The sequence below is a fragment of the Hipposideros armiger genome, unplaced genomic scaffold (assembly GCF_001890085.2).
Source record: "Hipposideros armiger isolate ML-2016 unplaced genomic scaffold, ASM189008v1 scaffold_9, whole genome shotgun sequence".
Taxonomy (NCBI): Eukaryota; Metazoa; Chordata; class Mammalia; order Chiroptera; family Hipposideridae; genus Hipposideros; species Hipposideros armiger.
The window spans coordinates 1137707-1157845 of NW_017731359.1; the positions used below are offsets into that span (position 1 = coordinate 1137707).

Sequence of the window (20139 nt, forward strand, 5' to 3'; positions counted from 1 at the left end):
ATATATATATATATATATATATATCCCTTACCAATGCACTTTCAAAACAAGTCAGTCAATCTTTATTCAAAGGAAAAAGGCAAAGACATTGTAGTACCTTTGGTACTGCAGCCTGGAAAACAAAGTCTGTCATGTCCAGCTCTGTGCTGTTGGAGGCCTGTATCGTTATCACTGTGACACTGGGGTTGGTGTTTGACCGTTCAAAGGTGAATTCTATCTTCAGGCCATTCTTACTGTATGCGGTGATGGAGGGGATGCCTGGAAGAGCACAGGAAGATAAGCCTAATTGTAGTCAGTTTAATGCTTACAAAATTATCACTTGCTTTCTTCAGTAACTACCTCTCATTGCTCTATTGATAACATCAGTAATTGTACCTGTAGCAATGTCATTGAAGAGAGGCCCTGATGAAAGCCCATCCAACAAGAAGGGGGGCTGGGATATCTGTGGGACTGAGGAAGGGGCAGGAGCAGCAGCTGGAGCACCTAAAGGAAACATTCCAACATTAAGTCAATTTTAGTCAGCATGACAAAGCCAACCAAGAAAATATAGAAGAAAATTATTATGATCTCAGGTTAACAGAAGTGTTCCTTAAACAAGATGCGAAAGCATAAAACATAGAGAGAAAGAACTTAAAATTCAAACACTTTAAAATGAGTCATGTCTGTCATTAAAAAATACTACAGGGCCGGCCAAGTGGCTCAGTTGGTTAAGAGCTTGCTCAAGAGTTTGAGCTCTGAGCAACAGCGGTTCGATGCCCAGCCCGAGCTGAGCAGCCGCTGAGCTGCCAACAGGTAGAAGGATGGCTCAGCTTAAAAAAAAAACTATAAAATAATAGAGAGACCACAGGCAAGAGAAAATGTTTGCTACAAAATAACAAATGGATAAGCATCCAGAACTATAAATATCTTCCTACAAATCAATAAAAAAATGATAACTCAATTTAAAAGTGGTAAGAGATATGAACAAGCCATTACCAGAAGAGGGAACCTAAATGAAAAGGGCATCCTATGAAAAGAGATGCGCAATCTTACAGTAATGAGAGAAATGGAACTTAAAACCACAATAAGGTACTACTCACATCCATCAGAGTGGTGAAAATTTCAGTGTCTGATAATACCAGATACTGGTTAAGAATATGGAGCAATGGGGACTTCTAACTTCTGTCATAGGGACATAAACTGGTACAACCAAACCAGAGAACAATTTAGCAATGATAGAGTTGAACATGAGTATACACCTAAATGAAAGTTCCTCAACCTCAAAACTAATGAAATTTTAGGCTAGATCATTCTTTGTTGTGGGGGGCTGTCTTGTGCATTGTAGAGTGTGTAGCAGCATCCCTGACTTCTACCCATTAAATGATAGTAGCATCTTCCAGTTGTGACAACAAAAATATCTCCAGATACTAGTGAGCAAAATTTCCCTCATTTAAGAACCAGTGCTCTTCTCCGGAATGCTTTTGATTAATTCATACATAGGTACATTGGGAGACACGTACAAAAAGTGTGCATACAGCAGGATAGTTTCTAACAGTGAAATACTGGAAACAACCAAATGTCTATCATCAAGATTAATATATAAGTAAGTTATGGTACACTGACAATATAAAATACTATATATGAAAAAGAATAAAAATGTGATTGCACTGGAAATACAGTTGACCTTTGAATAATACAGGGGTTAGGCATGCCAACTTCCTGTGCAGTCAAGAATCTGTGTATAACTACCATCGGACCTCCAAACACGAGGATCCCCAACAGAGAAGTTGACCTTTGAACAACTCAGGTTTGAACTACGAGGGTCAACTGAACTGCACAGGTCAACTGAAAAAAAAAAAAATGCACGTATAAGCGGACCCACACAGTTCAAACCCGTGTTGTTCAAGGGTCAACTGTATACTTAACATGAATTATTCATGAATTATTCTCACAAATACTATTTTTAGCAAAAAAGCAAGGTGCAAAAGAAAACATTCAGTTGGACGCCATTTCTAAAAAGGTAAAAACTGGCAAAACAATACTACACACTACTATCAAGAAATACACAGAAATGGCAAACACCAAAGCTAAACGCTGCTCTAGGATAGACAGTAGCTCCCTGCTGCATCAAGAGGGAAGGAGATGAGGGGGCAACTACAAAGGGAACGTCAACTCTCATAATAATATTTTATTTTACAAGCTAAGTAGGTCAAGCCATTTATTCAATTTTATAGATGTTAAATACTGCATAATAAAATTTTACCGCATACACAACACACACACACCCTGGGAAGGGTGGTATGCAGTGGGGGTAAGAAATCGTCATATTACCTTTTTTTTTTTTTTTAAAGCTGAGCCATCCTGCTACCTGTTGGCAGCTCAGCGGCTGCTCAGCTCGGGCTGGGCATCGAACTGCTGTTGCTCAGAGCTCAAACTCTTGAGTGAGCTCTTAACCAACTGAGCCACTCGGCCAGCCCCTACCATTTTTATTTGATCCTTCCAAACAAGAACAAGTTGAGGATCATACAATAGAGGGCAAGTGATAGAACATGACCATGAACTGAGAGACATCAGGATTCTAAGAAGAGGCATAAGAAAATTCAGCAAAACAGAGAATGCGTTTAATATTTTAATAGATTTCAAACTACTTATGAAATTAACTGAAAATATAATATTTTCAAAAGCATTAACAAAATAAAAACTAACGGAAGGCTGAAATATCTTTTCAAAAAAATACCCAAGTACACTAGGGGGAAACAAAACAAATGACATACTAAAAATTAGCAAGGAAGATAGAACTATGGATGGAGAATCAAAGCACAAGAAGCTAAAACTAATGTGACACCGCAGAACTGTGCAATCAAGCTGATTACCAATGAACTATACAAAGAAATATTCATATAGTTCTCCTAGTTTTTATAAATCAAATGTAGTACTTTTCCCACAATTCCCACTTTCAAAACAATTTTAAAAATGTGCTCCCAGTTCCCATGGAAAATCAGAGGCCACCCAAGACATCTACAGGTAACAAATGGGTCCCTAAGTCCCTTAAATTTTAGTTTTTTCCTCCTGTAAAGATACAATAAGTAATGTTGGGAAACAACAGAAACGCACTGCTTCAATTCCTCTAAACGCACACACTAAATTTACTAATTTCCATTGATGTAAATTACTACGCATTAGGATATAACTGTAATGGTGGCTTAAAGAATTTAAAACTCAAAAATTTTTAACTTAAATGAGAATATGTGGATATATATGAAACATTCCCTGTGACTGAAAAAATTAAAATTAAAAAAATAATAGGGCCTATCTTTCTTTCACCTGTTAGGGCTTTAAAAAAATTATACTATATAATACTTATGACTGTACAGTGAAACTGGTAGCTATATACATTGAGGATTAGGTAAATAACTTTTACCAAGTGCCTACTATGAGTCATGCACACAATGAATAAGTCACCTCACAAACACTTCCTCACAAACACTTCGTGAGGTAAATATTGATCATCCTTATTTTAAACAGATTCAGGAAGACTAAATAACTTAGCCAAAGAAAGTAATCCACAATGATGTAATGATATTTGTTGAGGCATTAGTTATAAGAAAAATCTGGAAACAAATTGCCCAATAGTAAGGAATTGAGTAAATAATTGTACAAACTTCTTGAAGTACTAGACAACCATTTAAAATTATAATTGTGAAGACTATATACTAACATGGAAATGCTAATATGCTAATAAATAAAGCATATCATTTATATAGACTACATTTTAACTATGGGATTATTTTCACCTTTCCATATATCCAATATAGATTTGGCATCTGAGGATTTGAAATTGACTATATATGAATGATGCAAAAATACATTAAGTAACATTTTGAAATTTTTTTAAGACATAGATATAAACTATAAGCTCCAGGAGGCTGCTGTGTTAGGAAAAAATCATTTAGCCTGTGATAGTCAGTCTAGATGACTACCCAACATCCTTATCCTACAGCTGTTTTCCACTTGCGGTCATGTATGCTAACTCTCCATTATACTTTTAAAGAAGTCACTTAAGATAGAAATTATATACTACAGTGATATTCTTGGTCTAAAGTGTTCATAATATCATTGAACACATCAATTACAAATGTCTACTACATAAACAAAGATAAGAAAAAAATACTCCTAAATAAAAGTTATGTTTGAATATTACATTTATGGATGCTTTTCTCTTTTCATTGCTTTAAAAACAGGAAGAAAGGGAGGGAGACTGGGGGTGGGGGGGAGGAAAACAGGTTGACATCTCTCCACTCTCCACAAGTGACCATAGCTCTTGCAAACTAACCATGAGTAGAAAGAAACCTAGAAAAAGTGATGTGTTGGGACACTAACTAAAAGCAGAGGAGACTCGGGATATATTTCTTTTCTAAGCTGAAAGAGAAAGTCAAAAGACTGAGTACTTTACTCTCCTCAAATTAAAAATTGGACTTTGAGCTCTTAGCAACAGTAGTTTGATGCCCGGCACGAGCTGAGCTGCCAACAGGTGGCAGGATGGCTCAGCTTTAAAAAAAAGGACTTTAAGGAATCTCTATGCTCTAGAGTATTACCATGGCAGTTTATATCCCAGATGTGAAAGTTCTAGTCTTGCTTCTCACTTAGGCTTTCCCATCTTCAACTGACTCATGTGCTAGAAGGCCTATGTTCACATTTCCTCTGTTTTTGGTCTCTGTGCTTTTTGCAGGCCTCCCAAAAGCGCTATGTTGGGACAGAGCATCCGGAGGTTCACAACCTCTGTGGTCCGTAGGAGCCACTAAGAGGAGAGGCCAGGGAAGACTTTGCCATTTTCAGTGGCGGTTGCTAGTTATGATGACTCTGTACTTTGAATCTGGATTTGCCGCACCTTTCTTAATAGTAAGACACCAACTGCTTAAGAAACAAGGCCGAGTGGCGCGATGGTTAAGAACTGGCTTGGGAAGCCAGAGGGCCCCGGTTCAGATCCCACATATGAGGGCCAGTGACACTGCCCTCTACAGCTAAGATGCTGAACAACAGCTCAACCTGGAGCTGGGCTGCCGTGAGTCGCCAGCGACGGCGTAGGCTGCAGCCCCTCATGGGCTACCGTATGTAGCCAGCAGCCAGCGTGAGCAGCCAGCAGCTGCAGTGAGAGGCCGTCCAGAAGCCGGCGACTGATCTGCCTCGCCCGGGAAAAGCGCAATGATGGTGCCAACTTGGGCCAGTGAAGTAACGTCCTCCACAACTAGACTGAAGAACAAAAGGACAGCAACTTGTCTGTTCCCCTCCCCCCCAATTCCCCAGCACAGTTCCCATCCCCCAATTCCCCAATAAAAAAAACAAAAAGAAACAAGGATGTTTTACTTAATCCATGAAACAGATATGAAGAGGAGCATTTTAAGAGGTGCGATCACTTTGAAAAATTGATCAAACTGTTGAACTCAACATACTAGGTATGTTTATAAATAAACTTAAGGCATGAAACTTAATGCCTCTTCTCTGAAATACAAAATGTGATAATTGGAAGAAAAAAAGAAAAAGAAATTCTATGCTCAGTGTAGTTTTTCCCCAAGGCCATTATCCCTATCTAAGATTAAATAACTCCAGTCTGGCCTCACCTGTAAGGTTGATGTCTCCCAGCAAATCAAGAAGTTCTCCACCAGCAGAAGCTGGTTTGCTTGCAGGTGCAGTTGGAATAACAGGTGTTATGTCATTTCCTCCCAACAAATCCAATAAGTCATTGGCCTAAACAAGAAAATAATACCTCAATTTATCAGTTATTTGCCTAATCTACATTTAATACAAAGCTCTTTCAACATTTAAAAATAAGGAAGAGAACCATCATTCAATCTAGGAACATTGAAGGAAATCCCCTAAGAGATGGCTCATAAGGAACTATAAGATCATCAGGTGAAAAGCTACCTGGCTGGTCGGCTGTGGCCCAGAGGGTGGTGGTTTGGTCTCTAGTGGAGCTGGTTCTGTCTCTCCATTTGTCTGCACAATCTCAGTAGGACCATTTGTGGTCACTTTTTCCATGACAGGCATTCTCTCAAGCAGGGCAGACCTGGAAGAATCTGAAGTGGTTAAATTCTTGGCAGTTAACCTAGATTCCCTACCCAAAACGATCACTGTCACTATACTGGAGCCAAACATGAAGAGCCATCTTCCCTCCCCGCCCCCAACAGACACGCTAAAACAGAAGGTGGATTACAGGAACACATGACCTGAATTCCTGGCTGGATTAAAGGCAGGCAAGAAGGCTTGAATGGACAAACTGTCTACCCAAACCCCAAGAGAGTGGGATTTCTCAGCGGTAGAGAAATTGGAATGCAAGATAGGTAAATCAGTAGGTAGTACCGTATTTTTCCATGGATAATGCCCACCCACGTTTTTGGCCCAAACTTGCAGGAAAAAACATCTTTCATTTTAATTTTTTAATTCAAATTTTTATTTGTTTACATTTAGGTACTTGCTTTTGTATTATAAAAAAATTTTAGCATTTATTTTTTAACATATTATGGTACAAGAAATATTATGTAACAAATAATTACAAAATACAAGAACAGATACAAGGTACAAAAAATTTTATGTACCAGTAACAAATCTGTGATATTTACGCATCATAGAAGGCCAAGAACTCTTCGTCTGTTGCAAGTTCAACAAAACTGATTATTGTATTCCAGAGTATTATTTTGCATATAGATAGTTATTGATTTCTAGAGTTGCACTTTTAACTCATAAGCACAAATAAAAGAATTAAAAACATCTATATAGATATGGAATTAGTACTACCCATGTATAATGCACATCCTTATTTTTGTCTCACAAATTTGGGTCAAAAGTTGCGCATTACACATGGCAAAATACGTTAATAGGTTCCAATTAAGAAGATACTGCAAAGCAGAAGGGAGCAAAAAGTTATGTACCAAAATGTTAATAATGGTTTTTGAATGAGATTCTCTTGAAAAAAATAAAACTCCTACTTCTTAACCAAATAAAATGGAAAATGAAGCAAACTTTCCATACCAAAAAAAAGGGGAGAAGGGCAAAGAAAGACCAGTTAACTTATCTAGAGACGAGGCAAACTAGAAGGTGAACAAAACAGAAGCAGTCAAGCAATGAGAACTAAATAGGGTTATGAAGTCCAGTTAATAAGCACAAGGAATGAGTCTCCTTTATGAATTTATCACGACAATTTGTTGGGGACACTAAGAAGAACATGCATTGCTTAGTTTCTTTCACTTACCTCATATGGTCATATTTCTTAAAAAGTGCATTATATTCTACTGCCCTCTGCTGGAGTTCCACATCAATACTGCTTCCATAGATGGAAACCACTTTCTTAATTCGGCTTTGGGATAAAATGACAAATGAATTCAAATACCCAAAAGAAAATTCATAAACAAACAGACAGAATAATGTTTAAACCAAAGTTTTCTGGCTAAAATTTGGAAATACTCACTTTTTCTTAATTTACATAGTCTTTCAAAAACAAAACACCTTTCCTTTATCTTCATTCATCCAACATATACCTCGACACCATCATTCACTATTATAATTATTCTAACTGTAATGCTAGATTTTTGTCTGTTAAAGGTCCCATACCCTAAAATTTGCTAGATAAAGGTATCAATTATTAATTTGCAATAAAAGAATCTACTTATACTGTTCATACTCTTCTTTAATACTTTAAAATAAGCTTTTATCAACAATAGGGGCACAGCATCAGAGTTTTACCAACAAAGGGTCATCACCTGACACCAAATTTTTCTAGTTCACAATTTAAAGAGTCAAAAATATAATTTTTCACAAGGCCTTACATTAAAAAGTAAAGCAGAAAGTCTAAGAAAACTAAGTTTGCCATATATATGCTTGGGTGGGAAACTGATCCAAGAATTGACTTTTATTCAAAACAGTAAACAGAAGAATTTAAAGGTTTAAACATCCAAACCTTCACGATTTTCTTCTTATTCATACATCTCAAAATTTTATAATAAACTAGAACCCTTATACAGGGAAATAACTTTAAAAAGAAAAAAATGCACTAGAAGCCTGATTTCTAAAACATAACTTTTTACATTCAAAATAACCAATAGTGGGGTAGGGGGATGACAGGGAGCAAAGTATAGATGAAATAAGGATTAACCATGAAATGATTACTATTATTGTGGAGTAATAGGTATATGCATTTCATTTTACTATTCTCTCTACTTTTGCCTTTGCTTGAAGTTTTCCGTAATAAAAAGTTTTTTTAAATTACAAAACAATCTGTTCACCTTAGAGCGCCATACTTACTTTACAGTACAGGTGAATCGAGTAGAAAGCTTCATAATGGCAGTGAGGGCATAACCTCGTGTCACAGAAGTGGACATGTTAGAGATTAGGACACTTTCTAAAATATCCAACACTTCATCCTCTGTTACCTAAACAGAAAAAAAAAGACAACGTACAATAAATTGTAACAGTAAATGTCTAAATCTGATATCAAGTGACAGGATGCCACCAGAAAGTCAATCCTCCCATCATTACCAAGCTTCTAACACAATTTGTGCTTTACGAGGATAACTGAAAAAGCTAATCTATCAACCAGAAGCAGGTAGGAGGTAGGTAAAAAAGAGTGGAAAATACCATTGGGGACTGAGAGGCATATTACAGCTTCATGAGGCAGAAGCAGAGAAAGGAAAGAAAAAGTTACAGAGAGTTCAAGTGCTGTTGCCACAACTTCTAAAGTTAATCCTTTAATAGGCAAATGAAAACATGGCTGTCTCACTATTTGTTTAAATCAGCGAGAGGGTAAAAGAAACAATATAATTCAGTCTGATGGAGTAGGAAGTGGATCCTAAGGTGGTTTTAATAAGTTCAGTGGCCCAGGAAGGTCTATCTAAAAAACTGACAGGTTTCCCAATATAATTCAGGTATTATTTCTTTAAAAGGTTTTCAAGGACTCAACCTCAACTCCTCATTGAACACTACCCTCATATCCAAAGCCATTGTTTTTTTCCTATCTTTAACTAAGAGTGACAAGGGTTACCTGAATAGGCTCTTCCTCTTCACATTGGCCAGATACTAAAAGATCTCCATATTCTCCTATACACCATGCAGCTACCTGCACCAAAGGTTGCTGTCAAAAGAAAGTTACCGTTTGTCAAGAACTTCCATCCTTGCAAAAATTAATGCAAATTATTTTTGGCCATCTAATCATATGGGCCAAAAATGAGGCACATTTAGAGTTAATAATAAGAACATACCAGAAAAATAAAGTGTAATCCCCTCCTCACCCCAAAGTGGAAAAAAAAGCAAATGAAGCACTTACTTGAGAATAATCACCAAGAATTGCTTTGTACAAACGCTGGACAGTATAGGCATGCATCTCCACACTATTGGTTATTAACTGGATCAAGTTGGGGACTGCATCATCACGAACATAGCTTCCTGCCTAAAAGGAAATGTAGACAGTTACCCCTAGAAACACACAGTGATGATAAAAAATGTTAGCTATTATTATGCTGTTAGAAGGACACTACTACAGAATACCCTCAAAGATAAACTTGGTTCCAATACTCAGGTTCATAAACAGCTCAAACTTCAAAGTCTTACTTATTTAAATAAATATTCTAAGTTTTTTAATTTTATAAAAAATAAAATAAAATCTTTTTGTCCGAAGTAAAATATAAAGGTTTACAATTTCAAGAAAGACCTTTTCTACACAAAACAGATAAGGTGTAAGATTTCAAAAATTTAACAAGTATATTCACTGTAACTTAATTACGACAAACTCTCCCTTCCCACAAGTCCCCAACACCAATGTTAAAATCATAGGGGCTAACTACAGTAGTCATGTTACTCTGGCGGATGGTGAAAAGACTCTACATGAACAGCTCAAAGGGGCATATTAAATAAGAAATAAGAGCTTTTTAAAAACTTGTTTATTTAAAACATCATAATGTCCTCTGAAGACTAGGGTTTACAAATATTATAGAACCAACCATTAGTCCCAGGAATGGAAAATATTTTGTATTTAATTATCCACACTTCCTTTTTTTTTAACTTGGTCTTTTTAATATCCTCTTGACTAGTGAAATCTGAGATACTATTTGCAACCACGAGACAAAGTAAAGCTATTTAACCTATGAGGCACTAAATCTTGGATATGTCAGAGCAGTATGACAACCAGGCTGCACAGGACATACAAACAGTGACACCTGTGCCTAATATCAACCCACCTATGCAATCTCCCATTACTGGACAAAAGGGCAGATGTGAGTTACAAGACAGAGCCCAGGCCTAACCATGTGTAATTTGGAAAGAAAAAGAGGAAAAAGAAAAGGAAAACGACAAGTCCCGTGACTGAGCTACCCACTCCTGTTAAGAAACACAAAGTCAGAGGGAGAAGTTTCGAAACATGGTGACAAAGAAAACGTGAGAAGTTAAAAAGCAGGTAATAGTGGTGTAACAAGATATTCACATTGTTGTGGGAGAAAGCAGCGTTTGAAATACAAGAAAGCATCAACATGGTCTATTTGACATTTATAGATTACTTCAGATTACTACAGTGGAATGTACACATTCTTCTCAAACTCACATGGAACATTCACCAAGACAGACCACATTCTGGGCCATAAAAAAATGTTCTCAAGTTAAAAGAATAGAAATCATACAGAATTAAACTAGAAATCAACAACACAAAAATAGCTGAAAAATTCCAAAGTAGTTGGGAGCTTAAACACACTACTAAACAACACGTGTCAAAGAAATCATAAGGAAAACTATTGCCCAGTATCTCTCATGAACATAGATGCAAAAATCCTTTAAAAATATTAGCATATCAAATACAACCACTATGTGGGATTCACTCTAAGTATGAAAGGCTAATTCAATAATCAAAAATCGATTACTGTAACACAGTACATCAACAGGCTAAAGAAAAATCATAAAAAGAGAACATAGCTTAATAGGAAAAATGAAAAGTAGGAGCATTTTAAAAAATGGTTTTAAAGTTTAATAAACATTTTTCTTCATGAGTTCTAATTTTTCCCTTCTTTTGAGCCTTATAAACACTAAAAAAAAGTGTACTGATTCACATCTTTTGTTACAGTACTATTTCCCCATTAACAAGTACATTTATTAACTTTTAACCTTTCACAAAATTCATTCATTGTAGATAAACTAGAAAATACTACATCACAGACAGAAATCCACAGTAACTAAAATTTATTTATATATACACACACACACACATATACACATATATATATGTATATATATAAAATCTCATAATTTTAATGATATCACTTCCTCCTACAGATGTCTCATAATTTACTTAACCAATGCCCATTTGGAGACGTCTAGTTGTTTCCACTTTTCTCCTATTATATAAACAAAATTGGACACCTTTGTATATACATTTTTGTACACTTATTCTTTTACTCTCCAAGATAAAGCCCTAAAAATTAAATTAATGAATTAAAAAATATAAACTAAGAATTTTACTACATACTACCAACCTGTACTCTGGAAAGATGACACCATTTTATACCCACATAAAGTAAAGTGTATTGCCTGTTTCTCTATTTTCTAACTAATAGGAATTAGATTAAAAAGTATAAGTGAAAAGCAATATCTCACTTTTATTTTACTTACTATTTCTTTACTAGCAAGGGTATTTTTTCAATGTTAACTAGCCATTTCTTTCTTCTTTTGTGAACTGCCTGTTCAAATGCCAATTTTTCCATTAGAATTTCTTATTTTTCCTAGTAATTATAAATTATTTATAGATTAAAAATATTAATATGCTGCTATATGTTACAATGATTTCCCCCTACTTGTCATCTGTCTTTTAACTTTGTAGATGTTCTTCCTTTTGCTATATACATTTTAAATTTTAATACAGTCAAATTTGTGAATGTTTTCCTTTATGGTGTCTACTTCTGTGACATAATTAGACATAGTTATGTTTTCTTTATATTACACTACACTTTCATTTTTACTCTCAGATGTCTAATCTCTATTAATTGAATGATAAGCAGAAAAATCCAAAATTCTGGAAGATTACCAAAGAAAGAATACCTTATAAAACTGTCATTTTAAATTCAGAATAAATTTAGTCATTCGAAACCTTCCTGAGGCTTCCTATCACATTCAAAATAAAATCCAAACTCCTGTGAGGCCCTACAGAATCTAGCCCGCGTCAATGCTACCTACCATTCTCTGGCTTCACTGGCCTTCCTGCTCTCCCAGCAAGGCAAGCTTGTTGCTACTTGATGTCTTTGCAATACTTGCTGTTCCCTCAGGTTAGTATACTCCTACCCCAAATCTTTGCATGGCTCCTCATTTCACCAAGTTCTCTACTCAAATATTACCTCCTCTTAGTGACTTGGTCCACTGCCCCATATCCCATCCTCCCCCGTCATCATCAGTCCCTTCATGCTGCTTTTTCTCTGCCTGACAGTGTAGTGCATACTTCCCCATGAATTTCCTATTTCCCACACCAGAATGTAAGCTTCATGAGAGCAAGGGCTGTCTGCCTTACTCAGCACAACCAGCATTTAGTATATGTTGACTTTTAAAAGCGCTACTTACCGTTGTCAGGACACGCATAATTGTGTCTATATGCCACCGTTTGGAAGGTGCATACCTAAGGAAATAATGGTACCAGGTGAAAAAATGGGAACCTGTATATTATACTGTGCTCAGTGAGTTGCAAAATTCCTGCCTATGGTCTTCTTTAGGTTCACTGGCTAAGTCATTATATTTGGAGACCTTCAAATCTAGCAGCAATATCCATTTTGAAGGGTGATAAAATGGCATACTGTCAAACTCGCGTTTCACATAATACTGTAATAAGAGTTGCTAAAAAATGGGAGTCTATCTCCAGTTTCTCGGAAAACAAACCATAAAGTCAGGGCAGAAGAGGATGGAGCAGACAGAAGAAAAGGGATTATTCCCAGACCCAGCAAACACCAGTACTAGGAACTTGTTCCTTTAAATTCACAGTTGGCAAGTGGAGAAATAACGATACTATCAAAATCTTGAGGTATTTTTTCCTAAAGCTTTACACAGAGTCACAATTCAGATGCTATAACTTTTCTATAGTCTTCATTAAGAGGACATCATATATGAGAAGTTCAAGAACAGACACAGAGAGAGATTTTGTAAACTTGGGAAGTTATTTTTTGGTCCCAGCATACTTAAATGCTGGCTAAACTGGCCTTCTCAAAGGTAATTTCTAATTGGGAGCTTGAAATAAATGTTATACATTTTAAACACGTTTACAACATTTTCCTCATGTTTTGAAGATGCTTTTAAAAATTCCAACCATCTTTTATCGATAAAGGCAAAAATTAAATCTTACTTTTCTGCAGCAAGAAAGATTCCAGATGCACAGTCTGCTTTAAATTCTGGCTCACAGGAATCCAGGAAATATAGTAATTCCTTCATCATGCCTCGGATATTATTCCCATTGACCAGGGCAAAACTCAATTCCATTGCACGCCTTGCAGGGGCGGGGGAAAAAAAGTTATGGTATTTACAGTGGGAAGAAAACTAAGAACCAGGTGTGTTCTTTCTGTACACTGGTATGTGTTATTGACCTTGCATGATCCTGTGATCCCAATCTTTACACCTGAGATAACCAACGCTATCAAAGTTAGTTTTTCTATTTTGAATCTTTGTTCAACACTTTTCTTCAAATATTCCTAAGAGAGACACTACTAATGACCAAAAATGTAGATTGGGTTCAACAATGTAGTCTATGAAGCTGAAATTTAGAAAAGAGGTTCAAAAATAGAAGCAACAGAGCCAGGTAAGTGGCTCAGTTGGTTAAGAGTTGGCTTAAGAGCGCGAGCTCGGAGCAACAGGGCCACTGGTTCGATTCCCACATGGGCCAGTGACGCTGCACCCAAGGTGAGTTGTCGCTGAACTGCCAACAGGTGTCAGGATGGCTCAGCTGGTATAACATCAAGATTGCCTGTTTGATGATGGGCTACGCCCACCCACAACTAACACTGAACTCAGCACCTTGAGTTGAGCTCCCGCCTGGATGGCTCAGTGGATAGAGCGTGCGCTCTTAACAGCAAAGCTGCTGGGTTCGACTCCCGCATGGGATGGTGGCTACACCCATCTGCAACTAAGACTGAACTTGGCACCTTGAGCTTAGAGGCCACGAGCTGCCAACGGGAAGCCAGATGGCAACTGGCGCCCTCCACAATGAAGATTTGAAGAACAACTTGGCCGGTCCCCTTCCCCAATTCCCCAACACTGTTCCTCTCCCCTAATTCCCCCAATAAAAATCTTAAAAAAAAAAAAGAAGCAACAAAATTATTACCTAATAATATCTTCCTGCATTAGTCCTTAAAAATGTAATACATAAAGTCACCATACTCTTTTATTACACCCACTTCTGTCCAAAGATGATGTAACACAATTTATATCAAAAGGTATGTGAAGAAATACACAAAATGTGCTAATTTTGACCACTTGCTTTATGTTTATTTTTCTCTTAATGTTGAGTGAATAAAAACTACAGTAAACAAAAGGTATGTGGGAAATTAGAATAAAAACAAACCTTGGAAGGCATTATGCTAAGTATAGTAAGTCAGGTAGAGAAAAACAATACTATAGGATATCACTTAAATGGAAGTAAAAAAGCTGAACACATAGAAAAAGACTAGAAGGTAGTCACCAGGGTCTGGGGAGGGGAAGAGAAGGGGAACTGTTGGTCAGAGCGTATAAACTTCCAGTTGTATAAAATGAAAGCTCTGGGGATCTAATGTACAGCACAGTGATTAAAGTTAATAACACTGTATCATATACTCGAAAGTTGCTGAGAGTAGATCTTAAATGTTCTTACCACAAAAAAGAAATACTAATTATGTAATATGATGCAACTGTTAACTAATGCTATTAGTTAACATTAAAATGTTAACTGTTTTGTAATATACATAACTGTGTCAAATCAAAGCATTGTACAACTTAAACTTACACAATGTTACATGTCAATTATATCGCATATATAAAGCTGGGAAAAATAATGAAAGAGAGAATGAAGGCCATGAAAAGGAAAAAAGAGCATATAAAAATGTCTATAACTGCCTATCAAATTTGGCAACCAAAGCAAAAATGGTAATGTTTAACATATAAAAGTTATAAGATTACTATATGCATCTTTCCACATTTGGTCAGTGACTTCAAACATGGTATATAAATTGGCTTTAAAAAATATCAATTTAAAAAGTAGAAAATACTTTCATGTTAATTTACAAGCAATAAAAAAAAAACCAATCCTTATAGAAATACAATAGCTAATTCTTATATAGTGCTTAAGTACTTTACTTTTACTAACCCAGTTAATACTGCATAACCTTATGAAGTGGGTGCTCTTGTATCCACATTTTAAATATGGGACAACTGCGGCATTCAAAGGTTAAGTAAACTAGACCACTTCTATTAAGGGCAGAAGCAGGATTTGAAATAAGGCAATCTGGCTCCAGAGTCTGAGCTCTTACTGCTATAGAGCCTGTCAAAGAGACACACATCGATACTTTTGAAATGCAAAGCCCAGTAATAAGCGATAGAGAAACAACACAATAGAAGACAGAGGCCTGATTTCTATTCCCAGGCCTGCCCCTGTACAAGGGGAAAGGTTTTGGAGTTCAGTCATTTGATTCCTTTGAGACTATATTTTAACTAATCTGTTGAGACTATACTTTAACTAATCTGTTAACTGAGGATATAAATAATTGCCTAGTCTCACTGGCTTGCTCAGAGAACCGAATGAGAGGGTGCTTATAAACCCTTTGCAAAGCACTACGTAAAAGTTGTTGCCATTGAGTCTAGGTCTTATCTTTAGATTGTCCAAGCACTTAGCACCTGTTCTCTGCAAACAAAAAGAACTCAATATCAATAAATGTTTGTTAAGTGAATGGTTTCAGAGATCATTTCAAATCTAGTTGTTCTGGATTTGAACATACAACCAAAACTTCACTAGGGCCAACTATAGCTAGGTTTCAAGGTTTCACAAACATCTACAATTCTAAGAGGAGAAGCAGTAGTTGCTCCAACATGGAAAAAAAAATTATGCCTTTTGAAGTGCTATCTGATGCCTAACAGTCATTCCCAGATGCACTGTTCTAAGAAACACAGCTGCCTCTCGTATCTTAGGGCATAGTACTGTGAGAAAACGTGTGCTGTCAGCAATTTGAGTTTCAGCATAGTGATAAAACACTTGGCCGATGGATCACTCCGTATTTTCATCCTCCAACACACAAAGCACAGTACCTCTGTTAAGTAAACTCTTGCCCAGCTTATTTTTATGTTTCATTTATCAAAGAACCAAGGAAAACTTCAGTGTGCACTTCGGTAGTCCTTATTGGCCTCGTTCGTTGACCTAAACTTCTCCCTGCCAATCCTTTCTATAAAAGGATTTGCTCTGCAGAGAATTCATCTGTGAAAAGGGTGACTAAATACATAAATGTCAACATTCTCACTTTAAAAACTACTACAAAGTTATCAGGTGGGGCGGAGGCAGAGAACTATCGAGAATCTGTTACCGTTTTATTGAGACATCCAAATCTTTTAGACAGTCCACAATTGTGCTTCTGTGCCGCTGTACTGCATTATGATCTGTCTGCACAGTCTTCAACAAAGATGTCAGTGCTACATATCTGGGTGAAACAAAGATAATTAAAATGCAAAATTCAGGGTAGTTCTCTGCCTAAATAATGACAAAAAAATGTCTAAAGACTAGGGAAAAACATACATTTTTAAGCACTTAAAAGAAAAAACAGTCAGTATAGTAGTGACATTTTAAAGGCATAAGAGACACTATAATCTAAAGTGGCACCCAGGAGCAGCCTTGGATTTAGATTTGCATTCAAGGTCAAGTCTATTTAAACTCCTAAAAATGATTGACTCAATTTTTTCAAGTTCTTCCAAATAGTACAATAAAATAAGCATATAGTATGCCTTTTCAGGCCTTCGTCTTAAAATGCAAGAGGAAATTATTTCAATTTTATCATTTGTATTTTCTCCTTTATTTAATACTGGTACTAAAACTACCCCTACAAAAATTTGAGTTTAACATCCAAGTATTTAAAAATTCTTTTCGGGGCTGGCCGAGTGGCACGCTGGTTAAGAGCTGGCTTGGGATGCCAGCTCTGAGCAGCAGAGCTTGGGAAGCCTGCGTGAGCGGCTAGCAGAAGATGTGAGCTGCCAAGAGCCACCGTGAGCGGCCGTCCAGAGGCCAGTGACCAATCTGCCTCACCCGGGAAGAGGGCAATGTAATACCAACCTGGGCCAGTGAAGCACGTCCTCCACAACTAGACTGAAGAACAAAAGGACAGCAACTTGTCTGTTCCCCTTCCCCCAATTCCCCAGTGCTGTTCCTCTCCCTCAATTCCCCAATAAAATCTTTAAAAATAAAAAAAAAAAATTCTTTTGGAAGGAGAAGATAATTCAGGATACCACAATGCTTATTTTCACGTTTTCCAGCTTAACATGATAAGAAATTTTCTCCTGAGTAATTGCCACAGTGACCCAAAGGCCCATAGAGCCTAAAATATTGACCATCTGGTTCTTTACAGAAAGTTTGCTGACTCCTGATTTATAGCATAAATAGGAGTAAAAATCAAGCCCTAAGGCAAGTCTGCAAATTATTTACAAAACAGCAGTTTTAAGACCAGACTAAAAATAGAAATCTTAAATTTCCTGAGTTGAAGTTCTAAATACGTCACTCAATAACATGTGTGATCTTGAGCAAAGTCATTCTTGAAAAAACTGAGTTTATGATAACAAAATACAAGACATTTTTCAGCTGACTTACCTAATATTCTTGTCATTGTTCAATAAGAAACGACCCAGGATATTTATGGCTAGTACCTAAAGAAAAATAGTAAAAGTTAAAAATCTAGGAAAATTAAATACTTATATTGTTTAATAGTAATTTCATGGCCTCTTATGGGTACAAACTATTTAAAGATGTGGTAGACAGTATTTTATAGACTGGGAAGACAAAAAGTTTTGAAGATAAATGGTGGTGTTGGTTGCTCAACAATGTGAATGTACTTAATGCCACTGAACTACAGACTTAAAAATAGTTTAAATGGTAAACTTTATGCTATGTATATTCTACCACATTTTTTAAAAATGAGAATGGTCTCTATACATAAACATGGACCAGAGCTCCATCATAATGTTAGATGATAAAAGTAAGGTGCAGGACAATATATATGATATGTTACCATTTTGTTTGAAAGGTGAGGAAAGGAAAAGAACTAACCTAAGCTACTTTGGTTAAGTTATTTGGATACTGTAATATTAAAGACAAAAAGAACTATACACAAATACTGTATTATAGTTAGCGAATCTGTTTCTTACAAGACTATGGGCTACCTATTCTTATATTAATAAATGATTGAATGAATAAATTCGTGAGGGAGAATTCTTCCTTACAGAAGAATTCCAATTATTTAATGAGGACAAAATAAAGGCGATAGAAGAGTATCATTAGAACACCACCCTAACAACTGTTGCAGACAAGATCCTCTGATGAGTAATAAAATTGTTGGGCAAAAGTCTGAGGAGAACAAGGTATTTGTATAGTCTCAAAGTGTCTCCCAAAATATTTTTAATTACAAAGGGGAAAATAACAACTTTACAGTGGAGAGATACAGCAGACACCACCTTAACTACATGATCAAGGTTAATATCACCACTAGTGAGACAAACAGATAGCCTATACCTCCTGATATGATACTGAGAAAGGCACATCACTTCTGTGATAGCCTTGCCAAAAAAAATAACCTCATCTAATTATAAGAAAATATCAGAGCCAATTTAAGAACATTCCGAAAAGTAACTAACTGATCAGTACTCTTCAAAAGTGACAGTCATGAAAGGCAAGGAAAGATGGAGGAACTGTTAGGAGATTGGAGGAGGCTAACAAGACATCACAGTTAAATGAAAGGTGGAATCATGGATTGGCTCCTACAACAGCAAAAAAAAATTAGTAGAAAAATTGGTGAAATTTGAAAAAATCTATAATTTAGATAATGGCATAGTACTGACGTTAATTTCTTAGTTTTGATAATTATATTATAGTTATGCAAGATGTTAACATTATGGGAAGCTGAGTGAAGGGTACTCAGAACTATTTTTGCAACTTTTCTGTAGTCTAAAATTATTTCAAACAAAAAGTTTTTAAAAGTGGGGAAGAGAAGAATTATACACGTATACAAACACATTTAAACATGAATAAAACATCTCTAAAAAAATACATCAGAAAATGGTAACTATTTCCCACTAGAAGAATTGAGACCCTCCACGTGAAAGCTACAGGCAGACATTTCCTTCTGTACTGCTTGAGTTGTTTTACTTTATGACTTTATTTCTTAAATAAAAAACAAATTAATTAAAAAATGATGTCTTGTTTGAAATACAATTCAAATCATGGCTCTAGTAAAAACTTATTCTGAAATGTTTATTTCACTCCACAGTATCTACATATCTAATTATATCTAAGATCTTCCAAACTTAATTATAATAAATATTAAGCCTATAATCAAGCCTTCAGTAGGAGGGTATGATACTTCAGATACCAAAACATAGTACTATACATACTGCATCATTCTTGCCTAAAGTTAATTTTCAAATGGAATTCATTTCCAAAGAACTAAAGTCTAAGTCAATTATTCTAAACGAAATGTTTAGGGAAAAGAAATGATTTAAAAAAGACTTACTCGCAGTCCACTCTCTGACTTAATATCCATGATAGTCAAAACTGTTTCATAAAGAATAGCATTTCCTACATTTTTACTAGTCTCTGTATTAGTAGCAACCTGAAAAGACACAGAGGGCAGTACATAAATGATACAACAATGCTTCCAAAAAGATATCCAGTGTATCAAGAGACATTTTGTGATTGATTATAGCCACCAATGAGGAAACACAAATAAAAACTGATCCATATAACCGCAAGCTTGGTCTACTCACCTGTGCTAATATATCATTCATAGCTTCACTTGAGTCATCATCATTTCGTCCTAAAATTCTTAATAACCGCAAAATTCGTACCTAATGTGCAAAATATGAGAAATGTCAACAAATTATGTCTGGCACAAAGGAACTTTGTTTCGTATGAAATTCAAAAACCTTAAATGAAGTCCT

General features: G+C 36.0%; 1 protein-coding gene and 1 pseudogene across 2 annotated transcripts in view; one reads left to right on the forward strand and one right to left on the reverse strand.

Moving 5' to 3' along the window:
• AP1G1 (adaptor related protein complex 1 subunit gamma 1) overlaps positions 1 to 20139 on the reverse strand; it is a 78700-nt gene that overhangs the window by 5844 nt on the left and 52717 nt on the right. For both annotated transcript variants that reach the window (XM_019654284.1, XM_019654275.1), the window contains 14 exons: positions 19966 to 20046; positions 19713 to 19811; positions 17798 to 17853; positions 16527 to 16640; positions 13331 to 13471; positions 12559 to 12613; positions 9293 to 9415; positions 9011 to 9100; positions 8275 to 8402; positions 7226 to 7330; positions 5902 to 6043; positions 5598 to 5724; positions 376 to 483; positions 98 to 258 (listed from right to left, as the gene is read on the reverse strand). In XM_019654284.1, coding sequence (XP_019509829.1) covers positions 98 to 258; positions 376 to 483; positions 5598 to 5724; positions 5902 to 6043; positions 7226 to 7330; positions 8275 to 8402; positions 9011 to 9100; positions 9293 to 9415; positions 12559 to 12613; positions 13331 to 13471; positions 16527 to 16640; positions 17798 to 17853; positions 19713 to 19811; positions 19966 to 20046 — 1530 coding nt within the window. The remainder of the gene's footprint in view (positions 1 to 97; positions 259 to 375; positions 484 to 5597; positions 5725 to 5901; positions 6044 to 7225; positions 7331 to 8274; positions 8403 to 9010; positions 9101 to 9292; positions 9416 to 12558; positions 12614 to 13330; positions 13472 to 16526; positions 16641 to 17797; positions 17854 to 19712; positions 19812 to 19965; positions 20047 to 20139) is intronic.
• Positions 4244 to 5448, forward strand: LOC109388698 (cytochrome c oxidase subunit 7C, mitochondrial pseudogene; annotated as a pseudogene).